We start from the raw sequence: 23703 nt of genomic DNA, 5'->3' as shown, positions 1-23703 counted from the left end.
GTCACGCAACCGATCGCGACTGGTAATCGACCACCAATGGCAACCAAGCAGCGACTCACGGCACCGGTTGTTCCTATCGGCAAGTGCGACCTGCCCGTCACCACACAGAGATGTCCCGCAATCGATGCCACTCACCGTCTGCTCACACTGCCATTAGTCCGTAAAATGAGCGCCAGTAAATGCAGACATCCTGCACCGCTGATTGGTTCAGTAGTATGCAAGTGAAAAATCAAGCAGCCAAGCGAGTGACTCAAAACAGTCGCTTTTTGACCAAAGTAACCATTTGTGACCAACTCGGTCATGCAACCTTTGTGAGTCACAAGCATGAGTGAGCCCTAAACCTACTACAAACCTTCCCTTTCCATATGCACATAACAGAGCGATGGTTGTTCAAAGGCAGACAATGTAGGAGCCTTTCTTCTGATTGTCTATTTTAGTTGGCTGACATGACCTGTAGCTTTCGCTGTACTGCATGAATTTGGTGAGACGAGGTACAGCATTCCTCACAAGAAAGAAAGAAAGACTTTGAGAGCCCTCTCTCACCCAAGATAGTTGAATGCAGTGCCTTTCGGGGATGACTGATACTTGACCTTGCTGCCCGCCCGAACCAGAGTCAGACAGCATGCAGCAAAGCGTTCGCGGACGTGCACGACGTGACCACAGCGGTTTGAAGGAAAAAGGGAAGAGAAAATGAAAATGTGATGCTGTGAGGCAGAAAGCAGTATATGCGGGCAAAGCAGGCATGCGCAACCAGTGAGAGCAATGCAAAGAGTGCGCTTTTGCAAAAAAAGGGAGGCTGCTGGCAAGGCTTAGTCGCAATTCTTTTCTCTATGCATATTTTTTTGCTCTTCCCTGGAAAACACACATTTTCTGTGCTGCCGTCACTGCCGCCGTTGGCCAGGGAGTTGAACTTCAATATAATGATTTATTGAATATAACAAAGATAATGTAATATGTTTGATGCTGACATCAGCATGTAACATGGCAAAGAACACGAAGGATACATAGACCCTGTAAATCTGCCCTTTGTCAGAAGCCGAGTGATTATTAGAAGCCATGCTTGAAAGCAGTGATGCAGAACTTTAGGGGTAGTTGACTAGACGAAATGGGGGGAGAAGCATGTGCCTGGTGTGACCCCCCTTCAACTTGGATTCACCCCTCCTTGAAAGACACAGCAGGCAATAAAGTGATGCAGATTCGGTTAGCATGGTAGCATGATTCAATGCACTAAGCTGTCAATGCCTATCTCTGCAAGTCAAATCAAACTGCCAAGTTTATAATTTTTTTGTAAACTTGCCAATCTGTTGGATCTCGTAACTTTCATAACCTCCCTGCGAAAATCCCCATTGAGGACTGCAGTATTTATTTATAAACAAAGAAAGAAAGAAACAAACAAACAAACAAATAAAATTATTTTCCTATGTTGTTCTGCACTAACTGCAGTTGGCCGAAGATCCTTTGGCCAGCGTGCCAATGTGTGCAACGAAACATGGGTTACTTTCTCATCACAGTGTCTATTATGAAACAGTTTGACTTCAGTGATTAAAAAAAACAGCTAGTACCACATCAATTTCCACACAAACATGCAACACAGACTTTAGAAAGAGAAAGGAAACAAAAAAGTTACTGAGGGAGCTGGTCTCTCACCACTATTCACTTGAGTGTCAACTGACAGCGTATCCCGAGGAGTGCAGGCTTTCGGGCGCTCCTTGCCTCCCTAAAAGGTGACATGCATTAGATTCGTTAGCTTCAAGTATTTTACTCGAGCGCAGCAATTCTAACTAAAACTGAACATACTACAGGAGGAGGTCCCCATCAGTGTGACTGGACTGGAAACAAGAACGCAGCGTAAATGTTAAAATATTAAATGCAAACACGAGGTTGAGATGTGAATGAACGAAGCATGGCGTGATATAAAAGCATGGCCTTTGACACGTTCTCCACTGCCTCGAGGCATGTGGACAAATTTTTCAGCTGAAGTCAATCCAGGCTGAAAGGTGCGAAGGCACATCTGAAACTTGTCTGTCTCAGCCACTACCAAACTCATGCACACAGTATCGCAGCAGAAACCATGCTACATACTAAGCACTTGAATCATGTTTCATTCGTTGCCTACTGCACATAAGACTGTACACCTGCTAGTTCAGCTGTTATCTATGCATTACTGTTAAATGTCACACAGTTCCAACAGCCTTTCGTTCAGCTTCAGCACTTTGATTAGCTAAGAGAGCAGAGACACATCAGAGCAAGTCTCACATGAAAGAACACAAGCTATTTGTGAAGAAGTAACCCCACTGTGGATGAGAATGTGCAGGGAAAAGTTGTGAAATTGTGAACTGTGGCATTAGTGTCCTCAGTGCTCAAGAATTCATGTGAAAAAAAAAAATTAAATTGTGGAGCTTAGCATTCCGAAACTACACAGTGGCTTATGAGGGATGCTGTAGTGGAGGGCTCCAGATCAAACTTGACCGTGCGGAGTTCTTTACTGTGCACCTGACGCATGGTCGCATTCTGCCTCTACTGGAACACAGCAGCGACAGTCCGGAATCACACGCAGAACCACGTGCACAACAGTACAATGCCATAGCCACTAAGCCACTGTCGTGGGTACAAAAAAAGTTATTTTAAATAATGTGCAGAAATATGAATACACTTCGCTGCAGTAAACTTTCATTAACATTGAACAAAGACTAGTTGGCCAATAAAATGCTTGCCTTATTATTGTTAGCACGTGACTGGGCTACTGAACTTCTGAGCTACTGAACTGAATTCGTCACTGAACTCATGCATGAGCCAACTGACTCAGACTCAAGGACACCTACAAGCCTGAGCCTCAGCGAGTACCAGCGAGCTTGAGTGTGATGATGAGCTTGATGATGATGATGAGCTTGAGTGTGAGCGAGTTGAGGCGAGTCCAAGTTAGGGAGAGCACGAGTAAGACTGAGTTCAAGTGAATTGAAGCTTGTGCGAGTCTTAGCGAGTTCAACTGAGTATGGAACACATGTGATTTTAACATCAGACTTCATGCGAGGTTGAGTCCACTTGGTCTGATTACAAGTGAGCCTGACTTTGTGTACCCACCAGTGAGGTTGATCCGATAATACCTTATGTCTGAGTGAGACGGGGATTTCATAGACCTGAATGAGCAAGAGGGAGTATATATCTGTGATTCTGAGCGAGCCTGCACGAGTCTGATTCTAGTGAGTTGGAGATGAGCAAGTTTGGTGGGGTGCAAGTTTGGTTAGTACGAGTTCGAGTGAGCCAGGCAGCATCTAGTGAATGAAAGTCCAAGTAAGGCTTTAGCTAAAGACATGTTCTATATGTTAGCCTGACTGAGTTTTGTTTATTCTACTGACCTGCAATCTTGGACCAGTCCAACTATAATCAATCTGCACTGAACTGTAGTGCGACACATATGATGCATCTTTTGTGTTTGCCGTTTAATACGTGAAACAGAAAAATTGAAGCTCGTAATTCTCACTTTCCTGCTCCTTTCTAAATGAATGCAGTAACAACAATATAGTAGTTTTCTCTATCCCAAAGAAAAACCATCCATGAAGCCACCATAAACACACCAGCACGCTCAATGATTGGTGGATGGGCCAGAATGACAGCGACCGAAATTCCTTTTCCCTGCATTTGTGGTACGTCTACCGACCTTGGTCTTAGGACGAGACGCTTTCTGGAGATCAGCGTCTGACTTAGGGCCAAGCAGGTGCAGCACCTGCAAGTCCACCTCGTTCTTGATGAACTTGCCCTCCGCAAAGGGCAGCTTCGAGCGAGCTTCCGCTGCAATAAAGAAAAAGAACACATTTGAAAAAGTTGGTCAAATTTTATCAGTAGCAGTGTTCGAATGGCTGAAATTTCCAAATCAAATTGAATATGAATAATATTCGGGAAACATGACCACCAAATTGGGTCAAAGATTTTCTCTTATCTAAAGCAATATGAAATATTAGGTTCGTGCAAAGTCCGCTTGGAAAAAATAAATCAGGTTTATACACATTGGCGCATGCGTGTAATACTGATCACAACTAAATGTCCAGACATAAAATAGAAAGAAATGAAAAAAAAAAAAGAAAACGAAACATTGAGTACAAGTTGAATAGCACAGTAGTTAATAATTAGTAACTGGATTGCTGAACCATCTACAACAGGAATATTGCTCCAGAATCTAATAAGTGCCACTAGCAGCATGACACCATAGCCACTGAGTCACACCAGCGGGTTCTCTTCTCACCAAGTAGAGTTCCCACGTTGAACTGGTACCGGTCCTCCACCAGCTTCTCCCGGTGTTTGTTGATGACGTCCTCAACAGCCTTTTCAATCTGGTCAGGCGAGACAACAACACCAACGCCACTGTACGTCTCGAACGCCTTTGTGTCCAACGGGGGTTCCGGGTGGGTGAGCAGGTAGTCCATGGCAGCTGCGCGAGATGGGAGAGAGAGAGAACAGTACAAATCAGCTGGAGAATTGGCTGCAGCTATGCCTCATCTTGTGACACAGAAGGTCAGCACCACCAGTCAATGCAGAATGAAATAAAAAATTGATAGGGTCCAAGGTGCCAGTTTTGACCTGTGGGCAATCAGGGGCACCACAGAAGGGTACTGTGAAAAAAATTTTGACCACGTCGGTTCTCTACCATGCAACCGAGCACACAAGTGCAGATTCTTGGATTTGCTAGTACTGCACTGCTAGAACACACATAAATAAGACACACAAGGAGACAGAGCTTCAAAACCCGTGCAGAATTATAGGTTGCATTCATTTGCTGTTTTCCACTGTATGATCCCCAGGGCATGTGTGACAACAGGTCAGATGATGACATACGGCGTATAGTATTCCAATGGGCAATTTTGAATTGCCCTAATCCAAATAAAGTTGTTGGAAGTCTTTCGCTCCAACTCTTGGTGTGTTGTTTTCATGCTTAGTTTTAGTCCTGGAGCACATAACTTCACTAAGGTGACAGTCTGGGCTTGTCGGAGATCTATTACAAGTGTGTTGCAAGCGAGAAAAATGCGAGGAGTGTGTCCTGTCACTTCTTGTCGCCCTCGTCCGCTACTGCTCATAATGAGGTACATAAGTCTTTCTTTTTTGTCTGGGCAGGACATATACCTCTATCAAAACAAAACCAATTACACGGTTTAATGTTCCAAAGCAACATATTGGCTATGAGAAATACTGTGGTTGGATGGGGGGGGGCTCCAGATTATTTTGACTACATCGGTTTCTTTAATGTGCCTCTAACTAAGCGCACAAGCATTTACCTGTGTTCTGGCCCCATTAGAATGTAGCCACTGTGGCTGGGAATCAAACTCACGACCTTTAACTAAGCAGCAAAATGCCACAGCCCACTGCGGCAGGTGCCTGTACAACCTGGATTTCTTGTGCCTACCTTTATGACCAAGCTGAGGCGGTGTCGTGGTGTGAGACATACACATGGACACCGCCTTTTCACATCAGCAAACAATTTCAAAGTGTGATAGTAGTAAACTTGTGTTACCACACTCTCTTTTGGTTCTTTCTCTGAGCGTAATCTTTAAATGTTTACGGGGCAGTAAATTTCACAACGGTCACCAATGTAGAATTTAACTGCTTGGCCTTACAAGTAGGTGAGCATACTGTGTGGGCATATTGGGGGTTAAGGTGCGTTTTACATTAGTCTTGATCACGAAATTACCACGCCATCACTGCCTTACAAGTACTTCTTGAGTGATGCAGTGGTTCAGCATAGTACTAACATGCCAAAGGTACAAAGGTGGGTTGTCCTGGTTAAACACGACCTGGAATTTTCGAACACATTTCAGCACCTAAGCAGCCTCAACAAAGACCAATCGGTAAGCTAAACCAAAGAAGGACACAAAAAAAAAAAGGAAGAAGAAACGGTTTCCAGCAAGCTGTGACAAGCGAACGTAAGCAAAATGATGGAACTTTCCCTCAAATAGTATGCGATTGCTGAAACAACACGCTGTCAGCATTTATTTATTGATTAGGTGACTAGGGACACACTATTGGGAGACGCGAGGAGTCATTCCAGGGGATTTTTCCCATTCTTTCTTAATTTTTCCGAGTTTCTTTGGTTTCGCTCAGTTAAGCAGGTTATGTCGTGTAGACGCGCCTTTGGCAGTCGGCATGCCTGCAACGTTAATTGGTGAGCGAAAGCCAAGAAAGACACGAGAAAAAAAAATGAGAGAGAGAGAGAGAGAGAGAGAGAGAAAAGACTGCTCTCTGCGAGCTGTGACAAGCGCACGTAAGCAAGATGATGGATATCTGCCGGCCACGCACGATCGACAGACATAAAAAACAAGCGGCGAAAACACATGGCGCTCGTTCACGACGCGGCATGCGTATACCTGTCAGCTTGGCCTCGGAGTCGAGCTTTTCCTTGGCGACGTACTCGACGAGGAGCAGCTCGTACTGTTTTATTTGTCCCTTCATCTTGGTCACGACATGGTACAGAAGGTTGCCCATCGCTTTCGTGATCGGCTTGTTCGCTTTTCCCTCGGCCTGTAAAAGAAATCGAAGAAACGCGTCACATTGCCGCAAAACGGTCGAGTTACAGGCGACGAAAGCAAAGCGCGCGGCACCATCGCAGATTGACAAGTGTCAGGTTTCACGGATGATGCAAAATCGCACGCGGTGCGAGAACGGAGCTAGGTGCCGGCGAGCCGGCATCGCCCGAAAGCTGTCAACTCGGCAGGGTACGTTCTGTTCTCGGGACTCACCGCGACGATGGCGTCAAAGAGGCCCTGCGAAAGCGTCGCATTTTTCGCCGTCTCCTTCGCCTTCTGCTCGCTGAGCCCGATCTGAACAAACTTGAGCTCGCGGTCGCTCATCGACGCGTTCGCAGAAGCTGCCATGTTGGCCAGAACAAGAACCGGAAGTGCTGAAAGACGACGAAAAGTTTCTTTTTCTTTTCGCTTCCTCTTTTTTTTATATAATTACTCCTAGACGTACTGCAGGCAGATGCGATGGCGATACAGAGAGGGAATGACGTCATGAGCTAACCTTGAATTTGGGATTGTCTCGTGCACGCGTGAATTCAACAGATTTAACTGCACAATGCAAAGAACGCTAAGCGCGTAATTGATTTTAGGTATAAAAGCTTGTGGACTGTCAGAAGCGAGAGAGCCAAAACTCGACACATCTCAGTAGACAGAGTCCCCATCTACCGGGAAAGAAATAAAACGAAATACACACGAAGTGCACACGTACTTCCTGGTACTTCCTTATTCGGTGTTTGTTTTGCATTTCATCCACGAGGTGACGATAGGTGAATGTTAGGTTTGCCCATTTAGGTGCTCAGCACGTGCTCACGTCCAAGTTACGGTTTAGACATGGGTTTAGGCAATCGCATTATTATCGATTAGCTTCCTGTCTCTAGATGTTGGAGTTTCACCTTCTGGTGATCGACACGGATAGCATAGCGGCCCAGCTTTGCACAGCAACAGTTCTACACTCTGCTTCAAGTTTGCTCAATTTCACAGGCTGGGACCAAAACTAGAGCAAAGCCAAAAAAGAAAAAGTTGCTAGCGAAGGCTTTTATAAGTCTAATGTCAAGCTCTTGTCTCTTGTTGCAACGACTGCAGCTCTTAATGCACGGTTTAAGCGAAGTTGTCCTTCTGATGTAGCGCGAGAGCGGTCGATAAACGGATAAACGTCATTACGCAAGCACGGCCTCGGTCGAGTTTGCAGCTGTTGCTGTTTGTCTGCTGTTAAAAAAGAAAAAGAGAGAGAGAGTATGGCGGCGTTGCGCTGGCGTTGTTGAACAACAAGAGCATTAGTTGGCTTCGTTTTGCCGGTGCAAAGCAAATCGCGAGACAATCAGCAGGTGCGGTCCCGAAATACCCCTTCAATTGCTCCGCTCTACGTATAAGAAGCATGGGAGCCCTGTACCAGGGAGACTGCCTCGAGGACGACTTCGATCCGTGGCTGGACGAGACGGACCCGTGGATCGACAGGGTGTATCGGCTCAACGGCGACATCTCGACGCCGTCGGACTCGGTCATCACGCACTTCCTGACCGACGACGAGCTCTACCAGGCGCTGGCGTTTCCCGCCGACTACGATTGGTCGACGACGGTCATCTTCAAGTTCGACGTGGACTGCCCCGAGATATGGCCCAAGCTGTGCAAATTTATCGATCACTGCCCGGAAGTTAAGTTCGGCGGCTGGGCCCGGACGAAGGTGGCCTACGTGCATCTTATCAAGACGTGGACGGTGGATGAGGCGGACTTCCTCATCGGGAAGCGAGAGGTCGACATCGAAGGCGTTCACTGTCGCATTTTGCCCGTCAGAGTCGTGCCCGTCTGAGAGACGGTGACAGTGAAAAGCGTGCGTGGTTTGTGTGCGTGTCAACGTGTCGGTCGTCGCAACGTTACAACTGTTCGGTCCTCCCACCCCTTTTCGTCCGCGTCTCGTTTTGGCGTGCGCGTGTATTCATAGGCGGCAGAAGTTATTAAAAAAATGCTGCCGGCTCGTTTATAGCTCGTCTGGTGGCTATATATAGTGTGTTGACAAAATACGTCTGCCTTTTAATTGCTTGCGCTGAGGAGCTTTGGGGCGCAGAACAAAGAGCTGGAGCTTGCGGGGACACGCGAAAGTTTGCAGGTTAGGCGTGCTCGAGAAAAAACACACACACTTGCCTGGGCGTTTGCATAGTACAAGTGTACACTCATTTCCTTATAGTGCTTTTTTGATCGTGGCTTTTGGAAACCCGTTTTGAACGATATCAACTACTGCCAGCCGTAAGCAACTTTTGCTTTTTGCATAATCACGTCGTTAAACCTGGCAAATGTAGATTGCCTTAAATTAGCATCTTGTTTTTTGCATAAGAGTCGCATCGCTAAACGTGATAAAAAAAAAATGCCTGAGATAGCACTGCTTTGGCACTTCAGGTAAATTGCTGGAAGTGAAATGACCTCCATGATGAATTGAAATGTCCAGATAGCTAACTGAATGTATTTATTAACTGTTATATTCCCCTAAGAGCGCATGTTGAAATTTCTACATAGAAACTGAGGAGTTGTGATGTCATGACTGCTTAGCAGATATTGCAAGAATACCACTTTCATGATATCAATTCCCAAGGATTTGCTGGCATTCCAGTTAATATCATTCCAAAGTGCTAGAGGGAAGCTTTCACTAGAGTGTCGCCTGGAACGCCATTGCATTTCATAGCACATCTTAAGCATGGATGCCTCGAACGTGGTGCTAGTCTTACTTCTGATGAGCAGACGGCTCGGCTTCAATTTCAGCACATGTGCTAAAGTGAACCATTGAAAAGTTAATATAATTTCTTAATCCACCACCTGGACAATGCATTTTGCCCCAGAAGTATGCCCACCTCTTCAGACAGCCAAACTGAACAAGGCTCAATTTATGCAATTTGTTTTGTGACGACACATAAGCCAGTAAAGGGTGTTGCAAGGCCAAGCTTTTTCACACCAAAGCAAGCCAGTGGTTGTCATCGAAGTCTGGGGTTTAGCATCCTAAAACACTGGACCCGTGCAGGACGCAGTGGGAGGGCTACAAATTAATTCCGACCACGAGGGGATCCTTAACGTGCACCTAAATCGAAGAACACAAGTACTTTTGGCATTCTATCCCCAGCAGAATGCAAAAAGTGCTTCCAGGGTACAGATTTGAACTCTCGAACTCACCAGCAAAGCGATGTAGCCATTGCAACAAGTAAGCCATGGACTTAAAGAAAAAAAAAAAAAAAAGCTTTCGTAGAGTTTTATAGAACACATCAGCACAGCGAGATGAAAAATTTCGAGAAAACATTTTTAATAGGCGACTTTCCATTACACAGCATAGTGACTGTTGGTAAATGTGCTGCAATGTCAGAGAGAAACTACTGTTCAAGAGTGCCATTTAATGAAGCATGTCAAGAAGGATTTGCACAGGGAGTGCTCTGGCGAGCAAGAACAATATATTAAGCATGACACATAGTCTTGTACACACATACAGCAAAATAAACGGCAACACACGCACAAATTTCGAAGAGGCTTCAAGGAAGCAAGCAATGTTAATGCTAAATTCATGTACATACAGATTGCAGCGACAGAATAGCTGTTGGACACTGTAAAACGATGTTATGGTGTGTGTGGCAATTTGAAACAGCCGACGCTGCTTTGTCTTCAACAAAGTACAGCTAAGGAGCACCCTCGACACTCCGACAAGCTCTGTCTTGCTTCGCTTGTGGCCTGAATGCTTGACCTCGGCACGCCCTGCAATCCGTCGATAGCTAAGCGTCCAACAATGTCTGAGGTATGGCACGTGGCAAACAAGCATGCTAGATTGTCACTCACGCATGACTCGATAGTCAAGTGATGTGGTCTACTAAACTTTTATTTGGAAAGCTTGTGCAGCTTTAAATCAAATTACCTTCTTTTAGGCCACACTCAGAATTCATCCGTAAAGGCTGCTTTTAAGAAAAGCAAACATCATTGCACCGAACATGAAAATAGCTCTATTACATTATCTGTTGTAAAGCACATACGCAGTTTCTTATAGTATGCTGATGGCAACTAGAAAATCTTTTTATTTACTTTGCTATATCTAGGTTCGAATGCACAAACTAGGCTGTTTGGTTCTATGAGTTGGTTATTCCGAGCACATCTATGAAATCAATGAATCATTGTGATTGAGTTAAGCTATATGCAGTGCAGCTGTTCGTGAGAGATTATCTAGCTTGCCACTGGTAACACAGACATAAACCTACAACCTTGTTCTTTGAAATGTATCTTTAGGCAATGAGACACCCGAAACAGTGAACAAGTGATTGAACGCATGGCTTTGTTTCCGCAGCTCCATAGCTGGCCCCCCTCACACCTCCACCTAAAGCATTAGTTTACCAACACAGAATTTTGCACCAAAAGGTAACACTAAGCTCTTTTGTGCAAACCACTCCTGCTTGGGTATAGCAAGCATGACTTATACCAGTGTTCTGCCACATACAATTGGTGTTAAAAGCTTGTAAAAGATGAAATTCAGGAGAAAGCTGAATTTCCATGGTTCCCAGAAATGCTAGCAGGAATTTACAGTAACATCCTATGCAAGCATGTACAACAAACACAATGTCACTTTCTTTTTTCCACAGTTTGAAAAGCCAGACTGCGCAAAAATACTGCATGGCTGGCTGGGAACGACTCAATTAGTGAGAACTCTCGGTTTTGATAACTTTTTGTTGCAGTTTTTTCCAGCTTTAACTAAAAACAGTTTCTTTTTTCTTTTTGCAGGACCCGTGCTCTCTCCATTTCTTTTACTGATAGTACAGTCAGACCTCCCATTTAATGAAACAATTTTACGAAGTGCTTTTCATTTCACGACACACAATCGTAGAGCCTAATGCATTAAAATGCTCAAACCAATGAACGACAAGTCTTGCACAATTAGACAAAGTATTGGGAAAACATAGGTGCAACAGATTTTGATGTCGGGAGCAGTTCAGGTGACGGATGCTCCTGACCTGCTAAGAATGCTAAGTGGGCTCCACAAGATTAATGCGTAAGGAGGCAAAAGAATGATTTTTTTTTCTTCCTCTCCAATAAGTGTACGGTTTACAATAAGTGTACGGTGTAAATGTTTACAATTTAGCGAAAGGGTTTATTGAGTCATATCAACTTTGTTAAATTGATGTTTGACATTACTGCTTTTCAGTAACATGAATAGTGCATCATGGTAACCAATGTTGCAATAGGACGCACTATCATGTAGACTGCCCACAAACTTGTGTGTAAGCGTAACTTTATTGCACTGCAATGCATTGCATTACGTCCATTTATTATCATTACCAGTATTACTGTATAGGCAGGCACACAAGGTGCGAGGGTGCAAAAGCGGCAAGGCACCCCAGAGCCCATGGGAGGGGCTGCAGATTTGTCTCATCGCATGAATCACTCGGTAATAATTATGTCGGGCAATTCATAACAGCGTCCCGTACAGCAGGCCACAGATGTTTGCGGGACACGGGCTGCGCGAGAGATATGAACCGCTGTTCCTGTTAAGGCATAGCAGTTCTAGTTTAATAAATAACTACGTAGGTCACGAAGGCTACTGCGCACGAAAACTCGTCGATTTGAGGCTACGTGCCCGGGCTTTGCGGCAATTCAGCTTTCTTGCAAATCCCGTGTCTATTAAACTTTTGTGGCCACCTGTACATCCAACTGTACATCATGGTGAAGACTCAGGGTGCTAAATAATGAGCCCAGCGATTAATCAATAAGCCCAATACTGAACCATCATTTCAGTTGGAACGTTATTCAGTGACTTCATCCGAGATACTTGACAACTATCCAACTAATCGGCATGTACCTAGTATGAAACAAGGTGACGTACAGAGGCAGGAATAAGGGGAAGGGGGGGGATGCAGATACGAGGGGCATGGCCCAGGAGGTTGGCATTTGCCCTCTCTGACGCCCCCCACGTGGGCACATGTGTATACTTGTGTCCTGCTACTCCACTGAACTGATCCTGTGAGCAGTATCTTGTTGGCCTCCCATTTGCCTTGGGGCGAGGATCTAGTCCGTCGCCCAGAGGTGTTGCTCCGCAGGTGGTCTCCGCTAGCACATGCACCCGCGGACGCGCCGAAATAAGTCCACCCATGTGTCCTGTGCAGGGGCTACGTGAGCACAATGTCGGAGAAGACGCTCTTGGGTGCGCCGATCCCTAGGGGCTGGTCGTCGGAGCGCATCTCTGCCACGAGGGTGCGCGCCTCGTTGCGCGACATGTCGCCGCGCAGCAGCAGCAGGGACTGCAGGTGCTCGCCCGAGATGTCCGGGTAGCGCTTGATGAGTCCCGACACTTCCAGGCTGAGCAGGCTCGTGTCCTTCATCTTGAGCACCTCCGCGAGCAGCGGAAGGGCGTCCAGTGGCGAGGAACCGTGTGAACCCATGCTGCCACCCCTACGCGAACTCGCTGTGCAGGCGTGAAAAGAAAGACACCAGATGTTTGCATAAAACTGTGACTGAAAGGACGTGCAACAGAAAGTTCAAGTCTCTCTTGCACATGTTGTACATGTTGTTGTAACATAGTACCACAGTCAATCAATCACTCAATCAGAGAACACTAAAATCTTGCGCAAAAATATCTGGTTCAATGTCCTGATGTGGCTACTTATCAATCCAATACAATTTTCACATTACTGCCTTCACGAACTGTTATGTAACCTCACCTTGTTTTAATATGTATACCATAGCATTTGGCTTATGTCTGTGCAGTCTTGCTACTGACTTCGTAGCACTTCCACTTGCAAATTATATATATTTATATGCACAGTGAAATGCCTTTATAACGAAGTGCTCGGGACCTCAAAATTCCTTCGTTATTCAGGCCACTTCATTGTAAAAGTCATGCACCGTACCGCTCGCAATAGCGCAGGCTAAGCACATTCGACAAAAAGAAAACCTTTCCGAGATGAACTGAAAAGAAACTCGGCAAAATTAGTCGGCAACTTTTTCTGTGCTGTGCGACTTCAGCCAACCTCACTGCACCTAGGCTGATAGCATCTGCTGCGGCAAAACGCCGGAAACATGCAAGATAAAGCTGCAGATTGTCAAATGCCGCCATCACCTCCCTTGCTATCAAAATTTTTTGTTCGTTTACACAATCTTTTCATCATCGTTGCCTTAATTTACATTCACATCTTATGCCTCAGACGGCTTTGAAGACATTGGTCATCAGTTACAACTGCATCACCATGTCGCCATCAACTGTGATGCATTCGTCAGCCATCGCACCCGTTCATGTGTTCTGAAACGCAGTGTACTATGAGTTGAGCGATTCCCAGTGCAGTCCAGCACTTATATCGGCACGCTCTCCAAGTACGTCACTAGCACTGCCATTGACGTCAGCACGGAGCACACCTTGGCGACATCTGCGGAAGGACGTGGTGGCAAGGCTACATACTGTTCATAGTAAAGCAACAAATTGGTCGTCGAGGGTGCCAAGTTCCTTCGTTGTACAGGCAAATTCATTCCAGATATATATATATATATATATATATATATATATATATATATATATATATATACATATATATATATTATAATATATGCAGGTAAGCTGGCAAAAACACTAAAATTTTAACATAAAATTAAGCTCAATCCATAGGTCCAACATGTATTGTAAGTCCAGAGGTCTTTTCAGAAGAAAAAAGAATGACATGCTAACTGGCTCAAAATACTGTGCAGTTTTATTGTGCTCCAAATTTTACCACTATAAGACTCTATTAATCATGTGCTGTCACTCACCAATTGCCACTACAGTGTGCCTAGACAAACGCGCTAGAGCAGGGTGCAGATACTGCATTCCTTGATAAAGCTGAGTTTGCTGTGGCACTAGTGCATATTTTAGTAACTGCTCATTTGAAGAAAACTATGCAAAACGTTTGGGTATAGTATGTGAAATTTGGCATGATTCGATTCATTAATTAATCAAATGAAGCCCAAGCCTGCATCAAGTACTTTCTTTTGTTACATATTTTATATATACACCTCCACTCTGTCACTGCCACTGTTTACTTACTCCCAATGATATTTAGCTATACAAAGACATATATATGCATAAAAAGTAAGCATCAGAAAAAAGTGAGAAATAAGAAGAGCTTTGTGCAGTGCATACGCATTTGGACAGTGACAGAAAATCAAGTGTTTTACACTAACTGCTTTTCTACGTCTACGTTCAGCTGCCCTTGCTTTGTTCCAAGTGTTCACAATAAGCCGTTTATACTTTCTCTCTCACCTGCTGACGGTGGTGTGGCCTTCCTGAAAAACTCTGCAAGTTTGTCACTCTCTCGGTTGATCTTCTCGGCTGCATCCTTACGCTCCTCGTAACCCTGCAACGTTAAGAGTTGCGGCACCCTTATAAGGTGTCCTCTAGGTGACCAGGGGAGCGAATATTCACGCTATGAAAAAGGTGGGGGCACAGACATGGACACAAGTCGTGGGAAGCGGACAGCATGACCTGTTGTGTTGCCCATTTGTGCCTGCATGCCTACCTTTCTTTCTAGCATGAACCCCTACCAACTAACTCAATAATTGCAAATCCCTTAAAAAAGGAAAAAGAAGAAAGAAAAATTAGAGAAAGAACAAATAAAGAAAAATACAAGGCACAAAACACTAGTTCCTCTTGGAAGGTGTCAGGTCGTCAGCAACACCCCAATAACGTGCAATTCTAGAGTTGCCACTAGCCAGTTGGGTGACGCACTGTCATTTCACTCATTGCTCCCATGCGCTTGCAGCTTGCTTTACTGTTGACTGGCCGAAGCTGACCACTCTGAACACATTCTCCTGGTCTACTCGGAGCACTTGGAGGCGCTCTCGCCTTCATCCTGGAGCAATACTCTTGGACAATCAATTTCGAGAGATCACGTGATTCACGCCGGATGCATTGTCGTCTGTGAGTGGCAGTTTTCTTGCCGCAGTACCAAGCAGGCACAGTGCACAAGTAGCACAGTGCCAGGAACGCCCTTGCTTGTGGACGGAGACACATCCTGTGCTAGTCATGCAATCTCTCGCGAAAGTTAAAGTATTCTCGAATGTGATCGTTCCAAGAGTAATGCCTCGTAGAGCACAACTAAAGATCTGCCAGAATACCAGTCACATGGTTTCTGCTGCTTTAGGTGCTGACTGTTTTCCTTAAGCGAAGCAGCAGTGATGTGTCACTGCTTGTAGCCTCATATTGCTTCCAGCCTTATATTGCTTTGGGAAGTGGCTGAACAAACGCCTTCTCTGGCTCCAATCTTGATCGTTCTCCACAGCATTGCAATTTGAGTTGGAAACCAGTAGGAATCAGCCAAATGTACCATAGGCACATTCTGAATCTGAACCAGTTGGAGTGTGTCAACTGGTTTTGCTTTGCCAGCATCGCTTTGAACAGAGCAGAGAAAAGCGAGGAGCTGGAGATCTCAATTCTCTCTGTGGCTTTTGTCTTAAATTATGGTGGTAAAAGCAGCGGATGCTTTCTAAACGTTTAGCACATGAGAATCCAATGATCCACTGGAAGGGCATGAATGCTTCTCACCATCCCATTCAGCCACACAAGGCTTTAATATGAGCGATGACTTTGTAATAGTACTGCTATAATGTAAAATCAACAATGTATGTTCAACTTGGCAACCCATCTACTACATATATATTTCCATCAGAAGAAATTATTGCGAAAACCGCAAGCTTTCACAGCAGGTGCTGCAATCGTCAAGAAATTCTTGAAACAATGTTGAGAAATGACGGTGAGCACCTGACTGACTTCAATAACGAGGTTGAGATAGGTCAAGGCGAGGTCACTGGCTGTGGCGGAAAGCTGAGGCAAGACCAAAAGCACCTCAACCTCAACGAACGAGGCTGACTGCAAGTATCATATCCAATTTGACTCTGAGGCGAGGTGGAGCTATGCAAGGTCATTGGCTCACCTTCGACCATGATTTAACGTCTGTGCTTAGTGTCCCCTCAAATGTCTTTAATGTAACCGATAATAAAATTACAGCTAAAAAATTGTCAGGAAGCGTTACTGAATACAGCAAATCAGCACAGAAGAAATCCACAAGGCGGAGAAAGTTTGATAAAAATTATCAGTTTTACCTGAAGGTGAAGCCCTGAAAGCAATAGTGAGGTTTAGCGTTGTGCTGAAGGCGCCATAGGGAGCACCGTCAGCGGTGTCACAGGCATCGCACCTCAATGGAGGACGAGATGAGACCAACAAAAACCAGCCGGCATTTTGTCAGTTCTGAATGAAGGGATTGGATAGATTTAAATTGAAATTTACTGTCCATTCCTCTCAGTCCAGTGCATGCACTGCGGTGTGGTATGCACACAGCTCATAGGCAGGAATGTTCATGCACGTGGGAAAAACGCCCATGCCAGCAGTGGAATGAAATGAATGAATGTATGTGGTTTAGTGGCGCAAGGGCCAGATATGGCCAAAGAGCGCCAAGACAGTGTTAGTGATTTCGCGGTGGAATGATGAGTTCTGTGACGAAGATGTGACTTGGCTGTATAGTGGCCTAAAAACAGTCGCTGTAAAGTGCGTAAAATCTATGTGCTATAAAATTATGGCGATGATTAATGACGAGTACTATGAACATTAAAATCCATCGTAGAAGGATGATGCAAAATATAAAATATATAAGATGGTAAAATTTCTTGGAGCACTGCTGCCTCGCCAGAGCCCTTGAACCACAAGGGCCTAGAGGCATGTGCTATTCAAAATAGTTATCACAGCGCCATCCTCTGAAGAGAGGAGACGCTACGAACATGTGGGGCTAAAAACATGAAACACAACATCTTTCAGATAACTTAGGACCGCGTTGGTGTCAAATAGCGGTTCTGGGCCGAGTAACATTACTGGATGAAGGGGGATCTGCTGCCGGTATGCTATGGGAAAATGTTTCTTTCTTTCGTATTCGGCTTTCGGACACTCCAGAAGGACGTGGAGGACGGTGAGCCTCTCCCCGCATCTACCGCAGGTTGGAGGCTCGTTTCCGGTGAGTAAAAAGTTATGTGTGCCAAATGTGTGTCCTATTCTTAGACGACAGAATAGGACATCTGTCCGGCGTGATTTTGTTACGGAAGGCCAGAATCCTAACTGTGGCTTTATCCCGTGGAGCTTATTATTTGTTTCCGCGTCCCATAGGCGTTGCCAGTGGTTCCGTAGTTTCCTCCGTAAGAAGGGCTTCAGGTCTGTGACGAGGTCCGAAGCAGTAGGGTTAACTGCATGCAATGAAATTGATGTGGCCATCTGGTCGACTAGAACGTTTCCCTCGATGCCCCTATGACCTGGCACCCAGCATATGATGACATGTTGATTACCTATATGGGCTTTACACAGAGCAGAATAGAGTTCGTTAATTACCGGATTTTTGTGGTTAGAGAATGATATCAAGGCCTTTACAACACTAAGGGAGTCCGTATATATGACTGATTTCTGGAGTTTTGATTTCCTGATATGCTTCACAGCCGACAAAAGTGCGTAGGCCTCAGCCGTAAAGATACTAGTTTCCGGGTGCAGTACGTCGGATTCCGAGAAGGATGGACCGACGGCTGCATAGGATACCCCGTTGTGTGACTTTGATGCGTCTGTGTAGAACTCCGTGCAGGAGTATTTGTGCTGGAGTTCCCGGAAATGCATCTTGATTTCAATCTCTGGGGCATGCTTTGTGACTTCCACGAACGATATATCACATTGTATGAGCTGCCACTCCCAAGGAGGTAGCAGCTTGGCTGGATGCATTAGGCGAAGCTCGAGGAGTGGAACGTGCATTTCTTCGCTAAGCTCCCTCACACGCAGCGAGAAAGGCTGTCTTACGGACGGACGATTGCGAAAGAGTGTAGCACATGTCATGTCATTAATGGTACTAAAACAGGGATGTTGGGGGTTTGAGTGGACTTTCAGAAAATATGTATGGCTGATGTATGTTCTCTGCAGATGAAGTGACCACTCATTTGATTCTACATATAAACTTTGTATGGGACTCGTTCTGAAAGCGCCAGTGGCCAGTCGGATTCCTAGATGGTGGACTGGGTCTAGCATCTTTAGTGCGCTCGGGGCGGCAGAGTGATAAATCACGGCACCATAGTCTAGTCGCGATCGAATGAGGCTTTTATATAGATTCATTAAACACTTCCTGTCACTACCCCACGTAGTCTGGGACAGAAGTTTCATTATGTTCATTGTTTTCAGACATTTTTCTTTAAGATGTTTAATGTGGGGGACGAAAGTGAGTCTGTAGTCAAGTATGACACCTAGAAATTTGTGTTCTTTGTTTACAGGTATCTGTTGTCCACGCAGTTCTATGCAAGGATCTGGGATAAGTCCTCTCTTTCTTGTAAAAAGAACACAAGAGCTTTTGTTAGGATTGATCTTAAACCCATTCTTGTCTGCCCACATTGACACTTTGTTCAGGCCATGCTGTACCTGTCTCTCGCAGACTGCGAGGTTACAAGATTTGAAAGCTATTTGAATGTCGTCCACGTAGACAGAGTAAAAGATGGCGGGTGGTAGTGAAGCACGAAGTGTGTTCATCTTCACGATAAATAGCGTGCAGCTGAGCACGCCTCCTTGGGGTACACCCGTTTCTTGCGTAAAAGGACGTGAGAGTGCATTGCCGACTTACCCGGAAGGTACGATTTGACAGATAGCTTTTTATTATATTAAACATATTACCGTGGATGCCCATTTCTGACAGGTCTCTTAAGATTCCGTAACGCCACGTTGTGTCATACGCCTTTTCCATATCGAGAAATATCGATAGGAAGAACTGTTTATGTATAAATGCGTCCCGGATATTCCCTTCAACACGCACGAGATGATCGGTTGTGGAGCGCCCTTCTCGGAAGCCGCACTGATAAGGATCAAGCATTTTGCTCTGTTCAAGGAAATGAATGAGTCGCCGATTTATCATTTTTTCGAACACCTTACAAATGCAACTTGTGAGGGCTATCGGGCGGTAACTTGCCACTGAGGAAGGGTCTTTGCCTTGTTTCAAAACAGGGACTACAATGGCTTCCTTCCAGGCGGTTGGAAGGTACCCTGCATCCCAGATGGTGTTGAAAAGTGTGAGTAGTGTAAGTTGCGTGTCATTGTGTAAGTTTTTGAGCATTTCATACATGATTCTATCAGATCCTGGTGCGGAACTCTTGCATGCGCTCAAGGCAGCTTTCAACTCGGCAGCACTAAAAGGGCAATTGTACGGTTCATTCTGTCGGCATTTATTGATGAGTGGCTTGCATTCTTCTATTTGTTTATATTTTAGGAAGGATTGCGAATAATGATTTGAGCTTGATACACTCTCAAAGTGCTCCCCAAGTGAGTCCGCCTGATCTTGTAGGGTATCGCCTTGTGTGTTTACCAAAGGGAGCGCATGTGCTTGTCGCCCTCTTATCCTATTGACCCTGTTCCAGGCTTTCGCCTCATCTCTGAACGAGTTAATACTCGATAGAAACTTCTGCCAGCTTTCTCGTCTGGCCTGTCGGCGGGTTCGCCTGCCTTCGGATTTTACTTTTTTAAAGTTAACTAGATTCTCTGCAGTGGGAGAAGCGCGTAGCAACCCCCACGCTCTGTTCTGTTTTTTACGAGCGATCCTACAATCGTCGTTCCACCATGGGACACGCCGTTTGCAGGCCAAGCCTTTTACTTCTGATATGCATTTAAATGCGACATCTATTATGAATGCTGTAAAAAACTCGACTGCAGCGTCAATTCCTAACGAAGACAGGTCAGCCCATGAGATACTAGTTAGAGATCGAAATTTCTCCCAATCAGCTGTCTCAATCTTCCACCTAGGAGCGTATGGTGGATATTCGTTTTCTTTATATGATCTTAGCAGTATAGGGAAGTGGTCGCTACCGTAAGGGTTGTCGGTAACTTCCCATTCAAGTTCAGGCAGTACAGACGGAGACACTATACTAAGATCTATTGACGAAAAGGATCGGTTTGCAAGAGAGTAATATGTGGGTTCTTTCTTATTGAGAAGGCACGCTCCAGAAGAAAAAAGGAACTGTTCAACAAGGCGACCTCGCGCATCTGTACGAGTCGCCCCACAGGGAGCTGTGCGCATTGAAATCGCCAAGAACAGCATAAGGTTCTGGCAATTGATCGATCAAGGAGTGAAATTCATGTTTGTTCAGTTGGTAATGTGGGGGTATATAAAGGGAGCAAATGGTGATGAGTTTGTTTAGTAGGACAACTCGAACCGCCACTGCTTCAAGGGGCGTTTGTAGCTGTAAAGGTTGACACGCAATACTTCTATGAGTAAGAATCGCAACACCACCCGATGATGCGACGGCATCATCGCGATCTTTTCGAAACGTAACATACGTACGGAGAAAGTTTGTGTGTTTAGATTTTAAGTGTGTCTCCTGTAAACACAGCACTTTTGGATTATGTTGGTGGATGAGTTCTTGCAAATCATCAAGGTTTCTAAGGAGACCTCTGATGTTCCATTGAATTATTTGTGTATCCATGTTTAAGGTAAATTTGTGCTGTGTTTACGGAAAAGGAGTGGATGCCTTATATTACAGAGCCCTTTCGAGGCCCTGTAATAGGTGTTTTGTTCTTTCTGAAGCGCTCGAGCGATTCTCGACGCTCCTTAGGCGTTTGGTGCGCCTTGGGGACAAGTGTAGTGTCCATTGGCTCCTGTGAGACGCCGGACAAGCGCTCTTGCGAGCGAGAGGTTTTCCTAGAGAGTCCTGCCCCGGAAGGCAAGACCCCTGCGCCCACCTGCCCGGAGGTCGATGGGGCTCCCTGAGGGATTTGGCTGCGCTGGCCGTTGCCAGCGCTGGAAGGGGCCTCGGAGGTTGGGGCAGCCTCGGCTGCACCCACCTTCGGGGTGGATGGTCCCTTCTCCTCGGTTGACGGAGCAGCGCTAGCTGCAACCGCCGCGGGGGCAGATGGCGTAACTGCCGACTCACTGCCTGTGGGTCGGACAGCCGCCGGAGGCCGTTGTGACGCTGCCCCCTTACGCGCCACATCGGCAAAGCTGCTCTTAGACAGGTATGACACCCGCCTATGTGCCTCCTTGAAAGATATATTTTCTTTTACTTTGATTGTCACAATCTCTTTTTCTCTTTTCCAGGACGGGCAGGCGCGCGAGTATGCGGCGTGCTCGCCATCACAGTTGACACAATGTGGAGTCTTCTGGCATGTTTCGGAGGAATGTTCAGTGTCACTACACTTGGCACATGTCAGCCGGCCTCGACAGTTCTGTGAACTGTGGCCGAACCTTTGGCACTTAAAGCATCTGAGAGGATTGGGCACGTATGGCCTAACACGAAGTTTGATATAACCGGCCTCGATGGACTCGGGGAGGACACTTGAACCGAAAGTGAGTATCAGGTGTTTCGTATTGATCTCTTTACCGTCTCGCCTGATCTTAATTCGCTTAACATTTATGACATTCTGTTCACTGAAGCCCTCCAAGAGTTCAGCTTCAGTGAGCTCTAGCATGTCATCATCCGAGACAACGCCACGGGTGGTGTTCATGGTACGGTGCGGGGTTACTGTTACTTGGGTCTCCCCAAATGACACAAGTTTCGGCAGCTTCTCATACTGCTTCTGATTTTGGAGCTCCAAAAGGAGATCACCACTTGACATTCTCGACACCTTATATCCTGTACCGAAAACTTCGGTCAAGGACTTGGAAACAAGGAATGGTGAAATGGATCGCACTAGTTTGTCTGTCTTTTCTGAGTGAATCACGTGGAATCGAGGAAAGTTGTGGACTTGTCGTCCGAAAAATTGAAACAGATCTTCGGTGCGCCCTCGTTTCTGAGGGCGATCAGGAAGTTTGGGGAAGGAGTTTTCCATGAAGATGTATAAAAATTCGGCAACAGCGCCGACCGCCCACCACGGAGCCCAACGAGGGGACGCGGCAGAGCTTGCATGCAAGTCTGCACGACGCCAGTCGTACGCCGCCACTATAACCAAATATGGTGTACCCAAGGTTGGGTAGCCACACAGGGTTAACCCTTGCCGCCAAGGAGAAAGGAAGTAAACAGAAGAGAGAAGGAGACAGGAAAGGTGGAAAGTAAGGGAAAGACGAAGGTTGTAGGGAGAGAGAGACAGGAAAAGGCGACTGCCGATTTCCTCCAGGTGGGTCAGTCTGGAGGTGCCGTCTATGTGAAGCTGAGGCCGAAGAGGTGTGTTGCCTCCGCCGGGGGGCCTTAATGGTCCAAAACACCCAGCATCGGCTCAACCCCCAGGATCCCCTTTTCCCCAGACACGGCTAAGCCGCGCACGGCTACACGCGGGAGGGTCCAACCCTCGTGTGCTCGGGTCCGTGGTGTCGCAACACACCAAACGCCTGCTGACGCAGACGCCCCTGCGGGGTGCCAGCAGTGGAAGCCAGGATGCTGCCCTCACTCTGGCAGAGCCGACCGAGCCGAGTGCGACGGTGTGTCCACGTGGCTCCTTCGCTTGTGGAGCCAAACGCACTGCGCATGCGTGTGGGTTCCATCACAGCCCGACGACGGCAAAGTGATCGTGTGATCGTGTGGGGATGCGCGACTCTCGCGCGTCCCCTGATGTTTTTCCCGCATAGCGCGTCTCCTGTAATCCCACTTCGCCGCGTGGCCTGCGTGACGTCAGCGGCGGTCAATGTGGTTGAAGCGCGGTGCGAGAGATGGCGCGAGCGTCGCGCCGCTGCGGCGTTACTCGGGCGTCGGGAGACAAGGCGCTCGGGCTGTTGGGTTCGAGACAGCAAGGGGACGGTCGTGCCGCACGTGCAGCGACCCTCTTGCCCGGTCGGCGCGCGGCGGGAACGTATCCCGCGTGCGCGCCGACCCATGCTTCTGCGAGACCACCTCGCATGGCCGCCCTCGAACGCGCCACGATTCGCGTGACCATACACGCGAACGACCAGGCCTTGGGATCCAGCATGGGGCGAACATATTCGCTCGCTTCCGGTCGCGGTGAGTCAGACTTCTAGATTTGTCGCGCGCCCATCGGCATGTTTTGTGGATAGCAACTCGGCTAGCAGGCACTGATCTATGAAAGGTGCAATAAATGCCCTTGTGATTGTTTGCACTACTGTGTTGTCGTTCCTTTGTCCCAAGAGCACGGGTGTGAGAGACCCCACAATCGCTATTGCAATAAAACAACAACAACAAAATTGGCCGCATCACCTGAAAGCAGCACAAAGCTACGAACGAAACCCACACAGCTTTCATAGCAAAAAAAAAAAAACACTTGCATGGTATTGATTCT

General features: G+C 46.4%; 3 protein-coding genes across 4 annotated transcripts in view; 1 reads left to right on the top strand and 2 right to left on the bottom strand.

Moving 5' to 3' along the window:
* The window catches only part of GlnRS (Glutaminyl-tRNA synthetase), a 29295-nt gene extending 22406 nt beyond the window's left edge, over positions 1-6889 (bottom strand). Inside the window, exons 1-6 of one of the 2 annotated variants that reach the window (XM_075668994.1) lie at positions 6726-6889; positions 6354-6507; positions 4241-4426; positions 3659-3789; positions 1648-1717; positions 544-594 (exon numbers count right to left, since the gene is read on the bottom strand). In XM_075668994.1, the coding sequence (XP_075525109.1) occupies positions 544-594; positions 1648-1717; positions 3659-3789; positions 4241-4426; positions 6354-6507; positions 6726-6860 (727 nt within the window). In that variant the 5' untranslated portion in view covers positions 6861-6889. The remainder of the gene's footprint in view (positions 1-543; positions 595-1647; positions 1718-3658; positions 3790-4240; positions 4427-6353; positions 6508-6725) is intronic. The other variant, XM_075668995.1, reaches the window with a different exon arrangement.
* Positions 6890-7307: 418 nt separating this feature from the next.
* Positions 7308-8313, top strand: LOC142557277 (uncharacterized). Its single transcript, XM_075668993.1, has one exon. It carries the CDS (start codon positions 7882-7884, stop codon positions 8311-8313), a length of 432 nt encoding a protein of 143 aa, XP_075525108.1. The 5' UTR covers positions 7308-7881.
* A 1452-nt stretch (positions 8314-9765) lies between these two features.
* The window catches only part of Sec6 (Exocyst complex component Sec6), a 31755-nt gene continuing 17817 nt past the window's right edge, over positions 9766-23703 (bottom strand). The window contains exons 8-9 of the mRNA XM_075668988.1: positions 14746-14839; positions 9766-12921 (exon numbers count right to left, since the gene is read on the bottom strand). Coding sequence (XP_075525103.1) covers positions 12626-12921; positions 14746-14839 — 390 coding nt within the window. The 3' untranslated portion in view covers positions 9766-12625. The remainder of the gene's footprint in view (positions 12922-14745; positions 14840-23703) is intronic.

This window comes from Dermacentor variabilis, chromosome 9 (genome assembly GCF_050947875.1).
Source record: "Dermacentor variabilis isolate Ectoservices chromosome 9, ASM5094787v1, whole genome shotgun sequence".
Classification (NCBI taxonomy): domain Eukaryota; kingdom Metazoa; phylum Arthropoda; class Arachnida; order Ixodida; family Ixodidae; genus Dermacentor; species Dermacentor variabilis.
This window is presented reverse-complemented; position numbering and strand designations above follow the sequence as displayed.